The 16,405-nt window shown below is 40.7% G+C and overlaps 1 protein-coding gene across 1 annotated transcript in view; it reads right to left on the bottom strand.

The window, feature by feature from the left end:
- COL22A1 (collagen type XXII alpha 1 chain) overlaps positions 1-16,405 on the bottom strand; it is a 201,780-nt gene that overhangs the window by 49,091 nt on the left and 136,284 nt on the right. The window contains exons 30-38 of the mRNA XM_066203455.1: positions 14,549-14,611; positions 13,422-13,475; positions 12,153-12,194; positions 10,215-10,247; positions 6,723-6,776; positions 6,190-6,243; positions 4,910-4,963; positions 2,758-2,811; positions 1,189-1,242 (exon numbers count right to left, since the gene is read on the bottom strand). Coding sequence (XP_066059552.1) covers positions 1,189-1,242; positions 2,758-2,811; positions 4,910-4,963; positions 6,190-6,243; positions 6,723-6,776; positions 10,215-10,247; positions 12,153-12,194; positions 13,422-13,475; positions 14,549-14,611 — 462 coding nt within the window. The remainder of the gene's footprint in view (positions 1-1,188; positions 1,243-2,757; positions 2,812-4,909; positions 4,964-6,189; positions 6,244-6,722; positions 6,777-10,214; positions 10,248-12,152; positions 12,195-13,421; positions 13,476-14,548; positions 14,612-16,405) is intronic.

Here is a 16,405-nt window from a genome sequence, read left to right as displayed (position 1 = left end):
ATGTGCTAACTAACCACAGTGCTAGTCAACACCTTCACGAATTTGGGAGAAACTAACATTTGTAACCAGCATGAAAATATGAGCAAACCATCTTACCCCAAGAGCAGTGGACAGCCCAGGGCCTGCATGCCCAGATCTCCCCTTGAGCATGGATGCCCCTCCAGGTTATCCCTCAAATTATCACCTTATCACATCAGATACTCAGCAAACAAAATGGGAATAAGTGCATTTGAAACCCTAGCTAAGTGATATAAAGGACTAGTTGCACACATATAATGCTTTAGACAAAACATTGATCAAGCTTAGGACTAACTCTGGATACAGCCACATCTGAATTCCTCTCTGAGAAAGAGTTTAGAACTCAAAGGGATTCTTTCTGAGCCTCATGACTCAATGGAAGGGTCTCCCTGACAGTTTTGTCTGTCCCTGTCCGCAATGCAGTAAAAAATCAAGTGTACCTTGCATCAAATCTTTTTAAACCACTGTGGCATTTACCATTGAACTTTGTTAACTTTGTGTCCTGTATCAATAAAATATACTGTTTCTTCTTTCATGTGAGTGAAGTGCATCACTCTTTCTGCAACACTCAGTAAGAAAGAGCCCTTGGTCCTCACATGACACTGAGGGAGAGCTCAGTAATTTTGAAGAAGATTTTACTGAAGGTACTGGGATTCATCCCCTATTAAGCCCCAAACAGATGGATATAGGGGTTCATGTTTCCAATTAATCATTCCAATCCCAGAAAACAAAGATCAAGACTCCAGTATGCTGGGCACTCTGGGGTGCATGACCAAACACAAGCCCCTGACTTCAGAAAGCTCACAAAATGGGACAGAAAGCCAGTTTTTCTTCCAACTTTGGATTTAATGTGATGAATCGACATTTCTTAGAACACCAAATGCTCACTCTTGTGAGGTTATGAGGACAGCAGAAGACCATAATTGTGTAGTAGTGACTTCATTATATCCAGTCATATCTCAGTGGTTTATTAGGTAAATTAGGAAGTTGCAACTGGGTGAAAACCTTACAGCACGTGTAATAGAGAGTTCAGACAAGATGAATTCACAAACCCATGTGTCTTAACCATCCACGAACCTATGAAATAATTTCCAGTTCAGACTGCATCTGTCCCTATTACTTAAAATGCTCAAGAAAATAAGAAACAAATCCATCAAAGAACCAGCTCACCTTTTCCCCCTTTTCTCCTGCCTTTCCTGGGAGTCCAGGGCCTCCAGGCACACCCTGGAGAGAAAGAGTAAGAAGCTTTTTTGTAGGCAGTATTGGATTTTAAACAAAGGGACAGACCAGTTTATCTCAAGGATCAGTATCAGCTCTACATTTCCCACTACAGAAAACCTGTAATCCAGAGAACACCACAGAAAAGCTGTGTAACAGGTCCTTAAAGTAGGAATTCCTTTCTTAATATAAAAAATCCCTGAACAGAAAAAGCAGTAACTAAGCTAGTACCAGATTTGTGCATTCGACCAGTAACTATTTCTTTCATTTTGTGAAATTCTCAGCAGTTCCTAATATGCTACCAACAACCCCCCAGTCACCACGTCTCTATCAGAGAAGCCAAAAGCCTCCTAACACTGGGAAATGGAGCTGCGTTCATTTCTTCTTCTATTTCAGTTTTCAATCCTTTTAACATCTTGGCAGGTCTCAAAGGATTCTGTGTCAAAATAGAGATGATTTAGAGCTCTACATGAAATACTGTACTTCCTAACCCACCAAAACATATTTTAGAATGGTACTCCATTTTAAGATGTGAAATCATGTCTTGGCACCATTAAGATTGGATTGACCTCAGAATGGATGTGATAATTATTTTCCTTTCTGCACCAGTAAAAATTATTTCTAACTATATTGGCTTTTATAGGTAATATATTGGTATTACTGGTATAGAAGTTTGCTTAATGGAATATGAAATTGCAAAGTTCTTCATTTTCAATATCACCTTTCAGTTTGAAATTAAATCACTACATTAATACAATTAAATCGAATGTATCTTAACAATTAGTAGAGAGGCAATTTAGCTTTTCTTGGATTGCCCAGGTAATAAACTTTGGTTCTGGTTCTAACAGAGTTGTGTTCTAAACCCCTGTGCATGAATACATCATATCCTGAGATCTAAATGCTGGTTTTTACCTTCTCCAGTCTAAATCCAGTGAAACCCCAGCAACTAGAAAGAAAATTACCCTGTCCTCAGGATCTGGGAGTAGAGTTAATCCAAAGATTTTTTTAGCAAATATGAAAAGTTTTATCATGCACAAATTAATAGTGGTGATGAACCCCCAGGTAAGGGAGACACTGCATTGATTTTAAGGGTCTCCAGGCTTAAATGCCTACATGCTTTTATAATAAATGCTGGAGTTTGCCATGCTATTTTTATATCATGAAGTCTTGTTTACAAAAGGAGAGGATAAATGGAAAAAAGGCAAAGAAAAACAAAACCAAAGACACAACAAACACTGAATTTTTTCTCTTGAAGAGTTGGCAGCAAAAATTGCTTTTGACAATTTGGTGAGGAATGAAGGAGCTCTGTTCCACCTCTTGATAAAATGAATATGAGAAGATAGTTAATGGATACACCATTCCCAGGTGCCTCCAGATCTTTCAATTTAGCCATAAGAAACAAGTTTAATGAAACACAGCCTTTTGAACTTCATAGTAATCCCCGTAGAAGGGAAAACTAAACACATTAAATAAACAAATCAGGGCACAGATGGGAAAACAAATACACTGGTGCATACTTACCACATTTCCTGGCAAGCCTCTTGGACCTGGGGGCCCTGCTGGTCCACTCAAACCCTGTTTGAAGAAAAATAAAGTGTGTGTGTGTGCATATATAAATCACAACTTCTGTCACCATAGGAACAAGATGTTCCAAGTGAGATTGGATTTCATGTCGGACAAGGTGTTGTACATCAAGAAGGCAAAAAACAGCATGTTTGTTTGAAATTTTTAAGTGTAAAGAATAATGAAACAATACAAAAGGATGGAGGGTTTTTATGGGACCTTAAAGCTACCTTCTCTCAAAAGAGATCCTAAATCTAGCTCAGACAGAGGAAGAAAAGTCTGGGCCAGAAACATCAGAAGAACAGAGAAAAGAATGATGATTTATCATAAAATAAATTTAGGTCAACAAAATATGCTTTGTTGACAATTCCACCTTTCTCTGCTGTGGAGAACAAAACCTGAAAACATTCTTTTGCACTAAACAGGTGAAATAGCCTAAACCATCCAGAGTGTATAGTTTTGAATTGCAAGTCTTTATCCATTTGCAAGTCAAAGCTTTGTAGCATGAAAAAGCCCAAAATTTCGTACGAGACATCAGAGGACATATATTTGGGGATTTATGTCCCCACAGAGATGTGTGTTTGGGGTTATCAGGCTACATTTAAAGGTTTCATAGAATCATAGATTTGGGTGGGAAGGGACCTTAAACATCATCTGGTTCCAAACCAACCCTCTGTCATAAACAGGGACACCTTCCACCAGACCACCTTGTTCTGGGCAACCTGTGCCAGTGCTTCACCCCCTTCACAGGAAATAATTTCCTCCTAATACTAATCTAAACCAACTCTCAGTTTGAAGCCATTCCCCCGGTCATTTCACTCCATGCCCTTGTAGAAAGTCCCTCCTCAGCTCTGTTGTATTTCCTCTTTAGGCACTGAAAGGGACTCTAAGATCTCCCTGGAACCTTCTCTTCTCCAGGCTGAACAATCCCAATCCTCTCAGCCTTCGCTCATAGCAGAGGTTTAAAGGTTTCCTATTTCTGTGTTATTTACAGTGACTGGTCTATGAGCCAATAGAAACACTCAGAGCAGCAGCAGCCTGTGAAAGGATGGCAAGAAAAGAAAAGGTGCCTGCAAATACCTGCATTTCCATATCATTAACATCCTCTGAGCCACCAGGTTATACAGAGAAATAAAAGCAAGGAATGGGTTTTCATGGAAGCAGGATGGGTTTTTTGGGGTTTTTTGTTTTTGTTTTTGTTTTGGTTTGGTTTTTTTTGGGGGGGGGGTTGGGGGGGGGGGAGGTTGTTTTGTTGTTTTTTTTTTTTTCCCTCCAAAATACTAAGGGGTCCTTCAACCAAGACTGAAAGACACCTGAAAATAGGCAGTTCAGGGTTTAGGTTCAAAACACTCCTTAAGGACAATGTCTAAGCACAAGCCCAAGAAGGAAAATCATGAACACAAAGGTGGAAGAAGAAATTTCAGTGCCCTAGGATGACTCATTTGGATTTCTCATTCCTTCCTTCTCCTAATTGCAGTCATCCCCTCTCTCAATCATTATTTCAAACAGCTTTTCAGTGTTTCTTCCTTCTTCGCTTGCAAAGGAAGTCTGTGCCTCTTTATTCAGCTGCGAAGATCTTATATGCTCTCACAATAATAAAACTGGACAGGAATCCTTTGCTGTTCCTAAGCACACAGACAGACAAGAGCATGACTCCCTACAAAAAAATGCCTCAAAAAGGGGTGTGGGATGAGTCTTCTGGATGACCCAGTATTAAAAAAAAACAGCAGAATTGACAGTGAAGCCTAAAAACAACCACGATCAAAACCCAATTCCTGCTGGTGCTGAGCAGTGAGCTCCCTGCTCCAGCTGCCTGCCTGAGCTGGGCTGACTTTGCAGTGCAGTCACACTCACTCAGAAAAGGGTGTTTTGTTAGGCAGGGAGAGATTTGCTCAGGAAAAGATGCACAGTCTTGAGCTGGGCTGAAAGGGGCATTGATCTGTTTGGTGCAGATTGTCCTGTTTGCCCACAAACAGCCTCTTCCAGCTGTGGATTAGAATGTGCCCTGTGCCCAAGCAGCCTGGGACTACAAATCCACAAGATGTTGATGTCAGTGTCCTTCAGGTGTATTACTGTCAGGGGAAATACTACAAGGGAAGCAGTTACTCACAGTCTCTCCAGGGGCTCCAACCTCTCCTCGGGCTCCTTTCTCCCCCTTTGCACCCTGTGCAGAAAGGAGAGATACCAGCTGATTAGACATGGAAGGAGACCTCTTGCCAGACAAAAAAGGCTTCAAGATACCTGAATGTGTACTAGGCAATGTTTTTTGTTAACCAATTCACAGAGGAGTTAATGGCTGAGGAAACAGCTCCCAGTTCTCTATGCAGAGAGAAAACTATAAAAAGAAAAGAACTATAAAAATAAAACTCTGAGACTTAAGAAGAGTTAGTAATGACTGATCAGCTCAGCTACTGTTTCTCAGCACAGGATGCTGAAACCTGCAGGTATTCATCTGAGTGAAACACCCTCCTATCCTCAGGCCTACCAACTACTTAATTTCCAGCTGAAATTTGATGGTCTCCCTTCACAGAAGACTTGCCTTGAAGTTCCAAAATATAAACATCAGTCATCAAGAAATGATAAAAATAGATCCCCATGCAGAGGGTTTGTTCTAATCATACATATCACAGAGCCCTTTCTGAAGGATTTTTGCAGGACAAAATTTACTCACTGAACTGTCCTCCATTTAGCAGAGGTTAGTTAAAAGTTGCATGGCATTACTGTGCTTTTTTTCTTTGGTTTTGGGGGGTTTGGTTTTCTTTGGTTTGCTTTTTTTGGTTTTTGTTTTGGGTTTTTTTGGTTTGGGGTTTTTTTTGAATGCTCAGTCTGCTGTTAATCTGCTAAAGGTATAGATGCCCAAGTATTGCTGATTATATAGGTTTGGCACAGCACATATGATGACAGAGTGAACACCTATCTATGTTGAATGGAAATACCTCACTGTTGATTGCAAATAGTTTTGTGTGACCCAATAAATTTTCTGAAGATTGTTGAGACCATAGAACCATTTCACTCACTCCAGATCAGATGAGCTGGGGTTGAATCTGACAGCTCTGAAATGTTTTGAAAATGTACTGCAGTGACTTATCTGCAAGACCTGTGGTTTGGTAGCAGCAGTACAAGGTGCCCTCTTGAAGGGCCATGAAGCTGGAAGAAGTCTCTCAGACAATACTGACCATGCTACCAAGACACTATTTCTGACCTGACTTTCCTCCTGTTGTCCTGCAGTCCAACAGAAGTAAATACCTCTACAGAACTCCCTGAACTTATAACAGTGAGAAAAAAGAAATGGGCTGCTGGTGCATATGGGAAGAATTATTTACAGTGATACAGACCTTGAGGGCACTCCACTCTAGTCATGTCAAAGATTTTCTTCAAAGTCCCTCTTACCTGTACTCCTGCAGGTCCTGGCACACCTTGGTCACCTGGGACCCCAGGTAATCCCTGCAAAACAGAGGGAGAGGTAAAGGAGCTCCTTCCACTGAGAGAAGAAAGTGTGATTTTTACAGAGGCTGTCACTGCACAGGGCTCCGTCTCTTCTGGGAGCTCCATTCAGAACAAGAGAGTCCAGAATTACAAATGCAGTACCCAAATGCACAATTTAGCTGCACTACATCACTTCAAAATCTCTTAATAAATCCTGCACATAAATTACTGCCAGCCAAGCTCTGTCTAGCAAATCCTATAGTCCTCTTTTCAACTACTAAGGCCCAGAACTACAGATTAGGTGCTTAAACTCCAGTAGTCATCTAGCTTCCTCTACAGGCAGTACAAAGATAAGCACCACTGTGGCTATTTCAAATGAGAGAAGCATCCCAACTACAGAAGGAGCATGTCCCACCCTCTCCCTCCAAAACTGACCACTCTCATGTCCTCTTCTTGCTAAAGTTCAAAGCCTTGAAGAAACACTTGGCTGTACTTACAGGTTCTCCACTCATTCCTCGATCTCCTTTGTCCCCTTTTGGTCCAGGTTCACCCTGATATAAAACAAAGACAAAGAGAGAAATAAAAGCTAATTCCAGGGCTGGAACTCACACTAGTCCTGTTTACTAAGTGGGCTCTTTCAATTAGTAATCCATTTCTGACAGCTTCTTCAAAGGACTTTGAGGTCAATGCGTCAAAACTGAATGCCACACTAAGACATGGAGAACGCTGTCTAGACTTCTTGGTCTGTTCTGATACTAACTGAAAAAACATTCAGCTTAAAAAGACAATATTTTGCCCTCATGCAGAAGAGTAGCTAGGAATATAACCAAAATCAAAAAATCAATCTCTAACATTTTAAGAGGCCACATGATGTGACCAATAGTAAAAGCACCAGTGCCACTGCACTACCTCTTTGTAAGACCACAGCCCTAATGTCATCCTACAATGGTCCCAGATAAAGAAAGTTCCCTATTCCATCTACAAAATAGAAGCATTCAGTGATCATCTGGAGCATTTCCAGAGGTGTGCACTGCACAGCTATTCCTGATCTCTAGTTCTATTAACATCTCCATACATTCAGGAAGCTTCCTCTCCCTCCTGCAATGTCAGTACATTTTTTCATGCACCACCATCACTGCCTAATAAGATTAATTTATTCCTGTTCTTCCTCCTAACAGTAAATTGAATATGCATTCAGACAGAAGTTCATCATCTTTGACCTGTGGTCTAGAGCAATAATCAATAAATCCGTATTTCTGCTTTTTATAAATTGAAACGGAAAGCACACCATTATGAAACTAGCTGGAATAAACCAGGCACTACACGAATACTCACATTTCTACATTGTTATGAACAAATGCATTCAGGCAACAGCAACCATTACTTATTCATTATTTAACATACCAAGTGTTTCAATTATACAATCAAGGAAGAGTAAGAACATCAGTGATTTAAGCTACACACACAAGCAAGGAATAGTGATCAGCCAAAACGCAGAGCCAGACAAATCAGCTTGAATTTTATTTACATCTGCTATTTGCCAATCGTTTCTGCAACACTTGGGAATTCAGAGTCCATTTTCAAATGATTCTCTAACAGAAAAAAATAAGTGTAGCTGCATAAATATTACTTATGCTTGCATTTATTATGCATTATGAATAAATATTATCATCTGTGATAAATAATGGGAGGAATTTTACTCTACAAGTAGCATCCGGTTAGATCAACTTTTAACCAGGCAGTCCCTGATGCCATCTAGTGTCCTTCAGAAAGACATCAGGATCACTTAAAGCAGCTCAAGCAAAGGGTCTAAAGCTGCAAACCTGTATGCTTGCACCTGGAAATTGTTTCGTGTAATGGCATTTCAAATTCTGAAACTCTTTTGAGAGAGCAGAACAACAAAGCACAGACATAGGTCAGTTCATCTGTAGGCAGGGATGGTGCCACTGAGTGGAAGGATGAACATTACCAGGGAAAACAAAACTGCAAAGGGAAGAAGTAATGCAACAGGTAAAGGGGGAAAGTTTTTAAGGTTTACCTTTCTTCCACTTTTTCCTTGATACTTGACTTGCACAGTAGTGCAATATCTAACAGCCACAGACATGGGCAAAGGAAGGATTTTTTTGTAGATTCACACAATGGTCTGGGGAGGATGGGATCTTAAAATCATCTAATTCCAACCCCTCTGCCATTGGAAAGGACGCCACCCACTAGCCCAGGTTTCTGAAAGCCCCATGTAATCTGGCCTGGAACATTTCCAGGCATGGGGCACCCACAGCTTCTCTGGACAACCTGTGCTAGTGTCTCAGCACTCTCACAGTAAAGAACTATTTCCAAATACCTAATCTAAACCTGCCCTCTGACAGTTTAAAGGCTCTGATCGTCTTTGTGGCCTCCTCTGGATTTGCTCCAAGACATCCACAGTGTCTTTGTTTCAGGGGCTCCAGAGCTGGATGCAGCACTCCAGGAGGGGTCTCACCAGAGCAGAGGGATAGAATCACCTCCCTCAACCTGCTGGCCATTGCTGCTGGACAAAGCTGGCTTTTGCTAACACAACCCAGCAGCAAATCTGCCTGCAAGTCCTTTCAAGTTTGCCAAATCCATGACTCTCTCCAAGGCTGTTAACAACGCCTGCTAGTGCTGCCCACTGGCAGCTGCTCTTAATCCATTGCCACCCACTTTGTACCTACCCCTCAGTGCACAGAAAAGACACAGTGACAGCCAACAGCTGCCACCAGCCTGGCCCAGAAGAGGACTTACAGCTTTCATGACCTGCTCTCAGCAGTGTCCTCCCATAGTCTCCACTATGCCTCATTAATTCCTGTGCTACTTAAAGGAAAGCAAGAACAGCTGGGGGTTCAGCTGTGCCCGGCCACAGTGGAAGACAGAAGACAAAGTAAGGAGTCACCTCTTTTTTTACTGCTTTTGCTTCTTTCCATCCATCATACCCAACCACCAGTGTGATTCCCTCCCCCCATCTCCAAGAATATTTCATGATCCTAACTGACTAGCCTAAATATACATGAAATAACTCCCTGGTACAATACAACACACACTCAATGGGAATCAATGGCAAGGATTGGTTTTTGGAGAGCCCATGACAATTGTCAGCACCCTGCTGGTCCTGCCACCTCTGTAGCATTACCTGTGACACTCTCCTAAGGCTCATCACCCCCTTCTGACACTTTATTTTGTACACCTTAACATCCAAGGTAACTATTCTTACCTTCCCTTCTCCTCCCTCACAGTGCTATGTGCAGAGCTGTGCTGTGGCAGGTGTCACCACAGTCATCTTGTACATGGGGCAATCCCAGCAAATGGAACAGCTGACACACTTCAGGCCTTTTATTTCTTACTGTCTTGCAGCTCATTTACAAGAGCAATGTACTCAAAGCAAAAGAAAAAACTCCTTCTGTAACCATAACCCTACAAAGACCACATAAGATGTCATTGTTCTGCATGTTTCCTTAGTGTATATATATATAAGCATAACCTTTGAGCAAAGGGGAAAAGCAAGCCAAAGAAATCTTGTCTCTTTTTCCAGTACTACTTCATATCCTTATTTCCTTCCTCAGCCTCTGAAGAACTTGGCATATATGGTTTTTTTCTAATGGCACTCCTACAGCTTACCTCTGCCATCCTTGAAACCTCCTGATCCGTAACAAACTTATCCACAGACCATGTTATGTCATTTATTTTCCACTAGGTGCTGCAAATGGAAACTAAATCTTCATTTTAAACTTGGTTTAAGAGGCTGGGATGTCATGCAGCTCTGTCCCAGCCACAGCTGGCTTGACTGCTGATCTTACCAGCATAGCTTTGGACTTCTCACCATAGCTGGTTACAGTGATGAGGATGCCCAGAACCAGACTCAATCTAGGTTCTTTACTGAAAGCATTTAAATAACACAGAAAACACTAAGGGCTGTGTGTCTATCAGATACAAGAAGGGATAAGCCAGAGTCCATATTTATTAGAGATTTTACTTACAGGAATCCTGGGGTGTGGGGTGAAGAAGCCTGTCTGAAACAGAAACCAGAGTGTTAAAAAACAGGATAGCCTATTTCCCTTAAAATGCAATAGTTTATATATATTTCTGTCATTACAGATTGCACATTCCACACATCCATAAGTAGGTTTATAAAAGAGCAACCCATTGTAACATCTGGGTGTTTGGAAAGAAGTCCACAAATATCTTACATCTCCCAGAATATTTGAAATATGAACATACACTCATGACTGTCCTGTGTATCCTACCATGATAAAAAAACAATCAATCTTTAAACTTTATAGCTATTTTACTGCTAGCAATCTCCATCTCACTTTTCCATTTGGAGCCATCTCCTGTATTATTAAATTTCCTGATACCATGATTGAGCTTGGTTGGTTCTCCCTCTGTTCTGTACCATGTACATGACATCTCAATGGGAATATGTAGTAATCCTGAAGGAGTAGCCACAAAAGGAAATTATAAAGTTTTGTAGAAAGAGACATCTTTTCTCAAAGCTGATAAAATTTTGAAGGCAAAAATAGACTTTGATGACATGAAGACATGTCAAAAGCATTATCTACTTCTTACAGCTGAAACAGTGCCCTGGTTCCAGTCTAGATCAGTGGGAGGGGACATTGCCAAGACATTGTGTTATTCAATGCCATCTCATGCCATTTCCAGGGGTGGAAAAAAGAGGTTCTTCCTCTCACTTTGGAGAAGGGATGGATGTTCCTTTCTGCTGGAGAGAGTGAGGCAGATGTAGCAGTGGGATAACACTGGTCCTGACTGGAGAGAGTGTTCTGGGTGGCACGGTTGCAGTCAGGTCAAGCTCGTCAGTCCCTCTTTTGTTATTAATATTGTTGCTGTTATTATTTGCTTTCTTATTTTATTGATGTTTCCATAATTTGTTCTTATCCCAGCCCACAGTCTTTGCCCTTTGTGCCTCCAGGTCTCCTCTCTGGCCACACATGGGTGGAAGAAAGGAGGAGGGGAAGTGCGTGACTAGAAGATGGTTTTGGCGTCTTGCGGGGAGTCAGGGATGCTAAATTGGAGAATACCATTCCTAAACCATGACAAATAGAAAATATTTGTCCCCGCAAACACAGGAGGCTTGAGCAGTGGCGCACATCTTCTCCATGTGCAGCCATGTTGTATTTTGTTTGTAGCTGCCTTCTCTGCCTTTACTAACACAGATTCATCTTTGGTGTTGTGACTGGGTCATTCTTGTCTGATACATGCGGAGTCTTTCTGCACAAAGCACCATGAAGGGCTCTGGCATAGACTGAGGCCCAATTAATGGCAGGGAATAAACTACAACACCTTCTTCATTGCTGCATCAAGGTCTTTAGGCACTCGATTTTCATCAACAAACCTTAACTCAAATTTTCTCCATAATCTGTGAATGAGGCAGCTGTTTCCAGCTGTGGTGAGCAAAACTGATGAGAGGATGTGTGCCTTGGATGTCTTGGAGGATCTGTGACTGGTGCAAGTCCTCCAGTTGCAATGATGGTGCTTATTCCAAGCTCCTTGCTCAGGTTTTCTTAGAGGTTTGTATATTTACATTCAGTGGGTGCTGATTTAATCACCAGTGAACTTCATGGTAATTATACTCAGGCTTCCCAAAGTAACTTTGCATCTTCATTTTGAAAGCAATAAACTTATGTATTTTTGGTCTGCTTTTGCAAAGAGGCAGAGGAAGGTACAACCTCACCAAAAAAAAAAAAAAAAAAAAACACAAAAAAAAAAAACAACCAACCACAACCAAATAAACCTTGATATTACTTCTCTGAAACAAAAGGAGATAATATTAGAGTAAATAGGTCCCAAAGTTTCTGCAGAGAAGTAAGAAAGTTGAAAATTGTTTCTGAGGAATTTATGTGGAGGAAGTGTAGTGATGCTTTGAATATTGTTACAGCACCAAATACAATCTTACTTACTGTTCCAGGTAAGCCTGGGGGTCCAGGGGAACCTGTGTCACCCTGGAGAGAGGAAAAAAACATAACCAAGTACATAAAAATATTCCCAAATAAAACTCAACATTATAATTTAGAAGATGCAGCACTACCAGCTGAGATGTGACTCAATCCCCCACCTCAGTGACACTTCTGGACAGAATTTTTGCTGTCCTTGCTTTGTTGCATGCAGGATTCTCATTCTCTTGTCTTCATCCCCCTATGATTTTACCACTGACCTGACTTCACAGGTTGGTGAATTTCTAAAGTTGCCCCATCCAGTTTAGCATATGGAGTTTAATTTGCTTTTTAAATTAAAGTTGACCAAAAGTCTTGATTGCAAAACATGTTTTAGCTGAACTTCTTTCACTAATTAAAAAAATATATCTGTTTTCATCAAATATTTCAGTTGCTAAATCCAGTTCTCCCCTAATTTTGAGTTAAAACTTCACTGTTGCTGGAGGATCTCCTGAGCACTGGCATTGATCTTCCTGTGAGCTGTGTTCCAAAAACATCTGTCCCCTGACACTTGGAAGCCAAGAACTACCAATAACACTTGTTAACCTCCCAGGTACAAGAGGTTCAGGTGCCTCACTGATGTCAGTGGAACCACCCATGAAAGAATTCCCACCTCTATAGGTGGTGAAAGTCACTGAGGACTGATGGAAGAACCCACATCCTGAATGGTACTGCCTCTGTAACGAGGACAGTTTTTTCCACTACACACCCACTAGAATCAGCAAGGTCAGTGCTTCTTCTTCACCTTCATGTTCACAAGGGTTGAATGCAAATTTTGGTGGACATTACCTTTGTCTCCTCTCACTTTCACTAAAATTAATGGCGATGTGATGGCAGAAGTCTAGACTGTTCCTTAAGTTATTGTTCTATTCCCCACAGACAAGCACAGAAAGTGTTTTAGATTTTAGTTCCAAGCTCATTTATATCAGCCAATTATAAAACTGAAAAAATGATAAAATTTCAACAAAATAAAATAATTTTTTAAAAAAAAGAAGAAACGAAGGAAACTTTCCTTGAATTAATGAAATTGTCCTTAATTTCATCAGATTTCATTGCTCAATAAATTATTGTCTCCATCCCACACACAGCAATTTCTGCTGCTTCTATGAAAAGTTCAACTAGAAGTGTTCCAAATTTTCTAGTCTTCCTCAGATAGCCTCCTCTATCACTTCTCTCTGTCCCTTTGACTGTTTTCCTCTTATGTCTAAGAAAGATCATGGTGATTTCATGACTTACCTTTTCTCCTCTTTCACCTTTCATTGCTGGGAGACCGTCTCTTCCTTTTTCTCCCTAAAAGCAGGGAAAGGAAAGCAAGAAATATGCACATTTTGATTTGAATGCATCAGACTCACTAAAATATTTTACACTCTCAGTTATCTTACCTGTCTTCCAAGATGTAGTGCAAGCAATTAACAATGTAACATTTTGAAGATGGCTTCAAAAATCCGCTATATTTTCAAACCCAATGAATATCAATTGACTTCACAGAAAGGAAAGCACCAATCCTAAAATAACTTGCTTGCAGAAGATCCTACTGCCTGATGCACTTATAAAAAAGCAGAAGGTTTTTTTCCAATTGGAAAAGAGAGGCAGCAAAACAGCCGTTAAGACCCAGACTGAATATTCATATTACTATTTTTGGTTTGGGTTGGAAAGTACCTTAAAGACCATTTAGTTTCAAACCCCTGCATGAATATATTCTGTATCCTGTGCTCTACAAGCCAAATAATATAGCAAACTGCATGGAAAATCCTCAGTTGATTTTAGATCCTTCTTGATTACGTTCATGCCTGTCACCTGTTATCAGGATTACAGACCTCACTTATGTGGCTAAATTTACTGTCAGGCCCCTGGCCCAAATATTTCCTGGTATGAAGATGTCTCCAGAGTTCTGCATCTCCCCAGAGGAAGCAGTAGACACCAGGACTTGTGTAGAAGTTAAGCCATCAGAAAATAATTCAGCCATGTGCAGCCTTTTCCAGGGCTCAGAGACAAGGCAGATTAAAAAATTTTTTGTTCCTCTCAAGAATTTTAAATGTCCTTAAATCAGGCAAGTAATTCTGAAAGGGAGTTCTAAAGTGCAGTCTAACCTCTAGAGCCCTAACCTTTTCTTCTGCCTCACAAGCAGTATGGCATCACTCTTCACATTTAGGATAGACACTGTTCATTAGCACCTCTGTGTCAATTGGGAACAGTCACTAGGCAGGGAATACCTCTTCGGGTACTTGGTAACCTTGCTGGTTGCCAATCAGCTGCTCACCACAGCCATCACACTAAGGGACAACATCATCTAAGGACACTTAAGGTAAGTCCTGATGCTAAATGGCCAAAAGAAGATAAATTTGTGGCTCAAAGTCACTCACCCGGTCTCCTTTTTCTCCCCTCAGTCCAGGTAAGCCCCTAGGACCAGGAAAACCTGCTTCGCCCTGAAAATAAGATAAAAGTGTGTGAAATTTGAATGCTGTAAGATAGACCCTGCCTGAGTTTTCTCATGAGATTGAATGTAGATGTAGTTTATTGAGAGAGAATGAGATTAGTTTGATTATCAAATAATTGCTTAGGGTTTTTTAAACCATTACTTGAAACAACAATTAAGACTTCTGTGTTTTTTGGCTGTTGACTGATACCACAGAATTTAGGATGAATTTCCCTCATGCTGCTCTGTAGGCAGGACCAAGAAAGCAAATGAAAGCAGAAAAAGAAAAAAAATCTGACTTTTATTTTCACCTTTATTGATCTGGTGTAGTCTGAAAGTGCAAAAACTGCAATGTATTAATCTGAATGGTACAGATGTCACCTGATGAACAGATCTAGAATTATCTGAGTGCCCCACTGCACATTTGGATTTGTTTCTATTTGAACATTATCTTTGAGTTTCTGCTTTATAGTACTTCTTATTGGAGTAACTATGATCTCTGTGTCATGTGGTTTCTCCTAAATGTATCAAGTATTCTCAAATTTAGCTCCCAGTTGACCCAGTTTGTAATCTGAAAATAACCATGTGGTTTCCTATTTATAATTCTTTTCTATCTGAATTTATAGTGCAGTATCACAAAAGAGATCAGTCATGGACAGGACCCAAATTCACTAAGTCTTGTGCAAATAGTGAACTAAGAAAAGGTAATCCCTGCTCTAAAGAGATTATCTTAAGTATAGGGAGAACAAAAGATTACCATGGTAGAGGTGCAAAAGGCCTGTAGACAAAATCAGGTGAGGAACAAGATGCTGTGATAACTGAGGATGACTAAGAACATTCAGGTGATGTTGGGAGAATTTTAAAGAAAGCGGCATTTGGTGACAGATGGAGTGGTGCTTTCTCAGAGCCACTGTGAGATCCTGGGTATCATGGAATCATAGAACAGTTTGGGTTGGAAGGGACCCCAAAGATCTTTTAGTTCCTGCCCCCTACCATGGACAGGGACACCTTCCCCTCAACCAGGTTGCTCAATGATACACCAATCTGGCCTTGGGCACTTCCAGGAATGAAAATAACAGTGAGATCTCAGTGATCCCAGAGATTCAGAGAACAATCGGAGCATCTAACATTGAAGGAGACAGAGGAGAATTTAGAGGGAAAATAAAAGCATGGTGTAAATTTGGACTCTGAAAAGGTCCTGAAGCAAAATACCAGTGAGTTTGTATGAGTTCAAGGACAGAAAGATAATACAAAACAGCCAAAGTGGATTTGTTAAAAACTAGTCATATCAAACCCATTCAGTTCCCTCCCTAGACATAAAAATTAAGCAGACAAAAAGAAAGCATTTTTCTGATGTATCTTGATTCTAGTAAAATATCTGACATAGGCCAACATGATGTTCTCTATAACCACAGGAAATGTAGTATAGAATGGTCTCTGGAGGATGGTGTATAACTGAATGAAGAAACAGCATTCATATACCTGCTATTAGCAACTTACTGTCAAAATCCAGAGGATATATTAAATCCTCTCAGGGACAGCACTATTCAACTTATGACAGGAAAGAGAACATTTATGAAACATGGGGAGAACTTCACATTGTGGAGAGAGGAGCAAGTGTCTTGGAAGGTGGTGTTAAAATTCAAACCAGCCCTGTGTGAGGAGATGATTCAGATCAAGGGACAGTGTTCTGGTTGGGGCCTGGCCCTTTGCTCCACTTGGACCAAGCCTGTCCGGAAACTTCAAGCCTGGCAGTTTGCTTGCCCAGCTACAGTGAAGTGACCTCAAAGAAGGATACAGAAAC

The sequence above is a fragment of the Chamaea fasciata genome, unplaced genomic scaffold, assembly GCF_029207755.1.
Source record: "Chamaea fasciata isolate MVZ Bird 193981 ecotype frontalis unplaced genomic scaffold, bChaFas1.0.hap1 SCAF_1, whole genome shotgun sequence".
Classification (NCBI taxonomy): domain Eukaryota; kingdom Metazoa; phylum Chordata; class Aves; order Passeriformes; family Sylviidae; genus Chamaea; species Chamaea fasciata.
Note: the sequence above shows the minus strand (reverse complement) of the source record. Positions and strands in the feature narration are given on the sequence as shown.